The sequence below is a fragment of the Rhagoletis zephyria genome, unplaced genomic scaffold (assembly GCF_001687245.7).
Source record: "Rhagoletis zephyria isolate East Lansing unplaced genomic scaffold, Rhagoletis_zephyria_1.1 Rzeph_scaffold_00433, whole genome shotgun sequence".
Taxonomy (NCBI): Eukaryota; Metazoa; Arthropoda; class Insecta; order Diptera; family Tephritidae; genus Rhagoletis; species Rhagoletis zephyria.
In genome coordinates this window covers 219940-224395 of record NW_016157517.1, presented here as the reverse complement: position 1 = coordinate 224395, position 4456 = coordinate 219940, and the positions used below count along the sequence as shown (strand labels likewise).

Here is a 4456-nt window from a genome sequence, read left to right as displayed (position 1 = left end):
AACACACTCCTTCTCTGTGGGCGAGTAGTTGGCCTCCGCTTTGTTTAATTTCCTGCTGGCATAAGATATTACGCGGTCGCCTCCTTCTAACTCTTGTGTCAGTACCGCTCCCAGGCCAAAGTTACTAGCGTCCGTCTGTAGGGTGCATTGCTTGTTAAAATCCAGACACGCGAGTACGGGGGCCTCGGTGAGCTTCCGCTTGAGGGTGTTGAAAGCCTCTTGTTGTTCGACTCCCCACTTCCAATGCTTACCCTTTTCCAGGAGTGCAGTTAGTGGTTGGCTTAACGTGGCGAAATCGGACACGAAGCGACGGTACAACGAGGCTATCCCGAGGTACTGGCGTACTTCCTTCACGTTAGACGGTGGTTTTATTTCTTGGATTCCCTTGCCACTGACCACATGATCCAAGTATCGGAGTTCCTTCTTGAAGAAGTCGCACTTCTCGGGGTTGATACGGAGATTCGCGCGTTGTAGTCGTGACAGTACTTCTCGTAGGTTTTGTACGTGTTCCTCGAAGATGGAGCCTATGACGATGATGTCGTCTAGGTAGGCGAAAGCGTGGGGTTCCNTTTCTTGGATTCCCTTGCCACTGACCACATGATCCAAGTATCGGAGTTCCTTCTTGAAGAAGTCGCACTTCTCGGGGTTGATACGGAGATTCGCGCGTTGTAGTCGTGACAGTACTTCTCGTAGGTTTTGTACGTGTTCCTCGAAGATGGAGCCTATGACGATGATGTCGTCTAGGTAGGCGAAAGCGTGGGGTTCCATTTCTGGGCCGATGACCTGGTCGAGTGCTCTCTGAAATGTTGCTGGCGCGGAGTGCAAGCCAAACTGCATGACGCGCCATTGAAATAGTCTGCTCCCCAGTACGGTGAAGGCGGTGTATGGACGACTGTTCGGTCCCAGGGGTATCTGCCAGTAGCCGTTTTTGAGGTCTAGGCTTCTGATATACTTAACCCTACGTAACTTGTCCAGTATCTGTTGTATTCTGGGTAAGGGGTATGCGTCAGGTACTGATCGGGCATTTAGTTGCCGATAATCCACACACAGCTTCCACTTGCCGTTTTTCTTCCGAGCCAACACGATGGGCGCGCTATGCGGGCTACAGGAGGGTTCGATGCACCCTTTGGAGAGAAGCTCGTCGATCTCTGCGTTGATGATGGCCTGCATCGCTGGGTTGCGCGGAAAGTACCGCTGCTTGATGGGGCGGGCGTCGGTCATGACGATCCTGTGCTCCACCACGTTGGCCACTCCGCTCATGGTTTCAAACTTCTCTAGTTCTTCCGCTAGGAAGACGCGTATTCGTGTTGCATCGTCTGTATGGTTACCGCGTGGCATCCCCGCGGAAGTGCGCTCATCGACGCTCCCACTGTGGTCGTCATGGTCTACTCTGTTGACCCTCTCGCTCCTGGATCGGCCTTTCCGTCGGTGCTTCCTCGTAGCCGCCCCCTGCGGGGTGGTATTACTTACTGTGGGTGAGGTGCTATTCTCCGTGGTTTGTGACGTAATGGGCGGTGCCGGCTGTGTAGTCGGTTCGGTGAGTACGACGTGTTGACCGCCGCAGGATACTGCAGCTCCCATGCTTCCCAACGTGTCCAGGCCGAGCACGAGGACGTCTATTGCACCTGGCATGATGTATATCACTGCGTGGTGAATCGCTCGTCCGAGACGAATCTCGATCTTCATGGCCTCGAAAACGTTGCTACTGGTACCGTCGGCCATGTGTACTTTGAGGGCTACCGTTATTCTTTCTCCGCTTCCTACGGTTGCCACATATTCCGCTAGGGTGGTGGATATGAAACTCTTCGAGGCGCCGGTATCGATGACGGCCTCGACTTGCTCCCTACCCAAGTAGACCAGGGCGTACACTCGACCGTGGTCTTGACGCATGGTTATGGGCGTATCGACGCTGGGTTCGGTGGGCTCACCGCGCCGTGTTCTTGGTAGAGCCCTCCGCCGATTCCCTGACGCCGGCGACAGCATTCACTCGTACGGACATTGGCCCGACCGCACTCCCAACAGAATAACTTCCGTGCATTGCGACATCGCCTGGCATAGTGCCTTTCCTGTCCACATCTCCTGCATACGTTGTTGGGGTCGAAGCTCTGATTCGTGGATAGGCCACGACGCTGTGTGTTCGCCGCTGAGTGGTGTGATGTGACTGGCGGTTGCGTGGTGGTCCTCATCGGGTTGTCGCCGGTGACATGCCTTGCCACCTCTCGTCGTGGTGGTTCCTCCGTCCGTGTGTAGTTTCCACTAAAGTAAAACGAGGTTCTTGATTTTAAATTCCATCAGTTTTATTTGCGCGACAATTCTACTCTACTTGACAGTTTGATGCTGACTGACATAAGAATATATTATATATTACATATACAGCAGCGGCTGCAAGCAAAGCCAGAGATTGGTGAAGAGAATAGCGGGAGATTCCTTGGAAAATGTCCGTTCCCTTTGGTACTCAAAATAACAATAAGGCTGCCAGATTGTACATGCCGCCCCCAATGCTGAGCCCAGCATTATGAACCGAAGCGCCTCTGATTTGCTATGACATCGTTTCTGATCTGGTTTGATGTAGGTTGTGGGTTTCACCTATAATAAGGTAAGAGATAAAAGGTTAAGTGTGTGCAAGAGTGCTAGTTAAGCAGAGTAGTATCCCTCGCTTCGCTGGTAGATGGTATTGGCAATCGACAAATTTTCGTTACCGAACGCTTATAAAGGCCGTGTTGGGTACGAACAGTAACTACTCGTACAAGTTGGTCTGATCCTGGACCAACCATTGAGTGGGGGGTAGTTTATCATCTTTCACCAAAACCAGCTCGTTTACACAGAGATTTGGCTCCTCCTGCCTCCATTTTGGTCGTGCTTGCAAATGAGAGAGCCAGTCTGCTGACCATCTGGTCCAAAATTGTTGTACCAATCGCTGCATATCAAAATACTGCGCTGTAAGGGATTTTCTATCAGGAGTGGTTTCAGGTGGTGAAAGTAAGGCGTCCCCGACCAAGAAGTGCCCCGGAGTTAACACAAAGAGGTCATCGGGGTCGGATGTCAGCGGGCACAAGGCCCTTGAATTAAGGCAGGCTTCGATCCTTGCCAGGGTTGTGGACAGCTGCTCGTAGGTTAGTCTTGTTCCGCCGATAATGCGTTTTAGATTATATTTGATGGATTTTACTTTAGCCTCCCACAGCCCGCCAAAATTTGGAGAGTACGGGGGGCTGAAATGCCAATTTATGTTTTGTACGGCTAATTGAGGTACAATATCACTCTCAACTTCTTCGACAAATCGCCTTTGATTAATTTTCAAAATTTTATCAGCTCCAACAAAATTGGTGCCGCAGTCGCTATACAAGTCCTGATATATCCCACGGCGGGCAATGAAACGCTGTAACGCCCATAAAAAATGCTCCGTTGTCATGCCAGTAACTGCCTCTATATGCACCGCCTTCGTAGCCAGGCATATGAATATGGCTATATAACCCTTGTAAACCGTATGACCGCGATGTTTTGACGATTTCAGCTCGATGGCCCCCGTGTAATCAACACCTGTTGCGTAGTAAGCGCGTTGAGGAGGGTTAACGCGTTGCGTGGGTAAATCTCCCATTAATTGTGTAGTGGGCTGTGGGTTATTACGAAAGCACTTGATGCAATTTTTAAGATGGTTGCGCACCGTTTTGCGCGCATGTATGATCCAAAATTGTTTTCGGATGGTACAAAGTGTTAATTGGATACCACCGTGTAGGGTATTGAAATGAGCGTTGTCAATAATTAACTTCGTTACATGGTGGTTACTCGGCAATATCATTGGGTGTCGTTGGTCGTAAGGGAGGAGAGAATGCTTAAGCCGACCGCGTACACGAAGAACTTTTCTTTCTCCGAGAAACGGCGTTAAGCTGACGAGTTTGCTGCTATTTGGCACAACTTGTTTGGTTTCGATCAAATGTATTTCTGTTCGAAAAGCTTCTTGTTGCACCAGTCGAACGATACAAAACAAACTTTGTTGTAACTCACTTGGAGTCAGTGGGCCACCTTTTGGTCCCTCGTGGTTAATTTTACGCTGAAGATTATAATAAAATCGTAACATCCAAGCGGTGATGCGTTGAAGTTTCTTAAGTGAAGAAAAACGTTGTACAAACGATGAGATTGCAACAACTGCATGAATATGAACTTTAGCCGGTTTTTCTTCCAGTGTTGTATCACCGACATCTAACGCGTTAATGGAGCAAGTTGGCCAAGTTGACTTGGGCTGCGTTAGCAACCCTGGTCCATTCCACCAGAGTTCCAAATCTTTCAACTGTGTTGGTGATAAACCGCGCGTGGCGCAATCACCAGGGTTTTCTTAAGTGCCAACATGCCTCCATTGACTAGGTGTACTGTGCGACAATATTTTGCTTATACGATTTGCTACATATAGTTTCCATCTGTTGAGATCACCGTGAATCCAATAAAGGACAATTGTTGCGTC

General features: G+C 49.7%; 1 protein-coding gene across 1 annotated transcript; it reads right to left on the bottom strand.

Moving 5' to 3' along the window:
• Positions 1-2737: 2737 nt before the first annotated feature.
• On the bottom strand, positions 2738-3796 carry LOC108359662 (uncharacterized). The gene has a single exon (XM_017611613.1). The coding sequence runs from the start codon at positions 3794-3796 to the stop codon at positions 2738-2740; it is 1059 nt and encodes a 352-aa protein (XP_017467102.1).
• Between the last annotated feature and the right edge of the window lie 660 nt (positions 3797-4456).

Excerpts from the sequence above, each read along its gene's own strand:
- LOC108359662 (XM_017611613.1), bottom strand. The coding sequence starts at position 3,796 with ATGATATTGCCGAGTAACCACCATGTAACGAAGTTAATTATTGACAAC.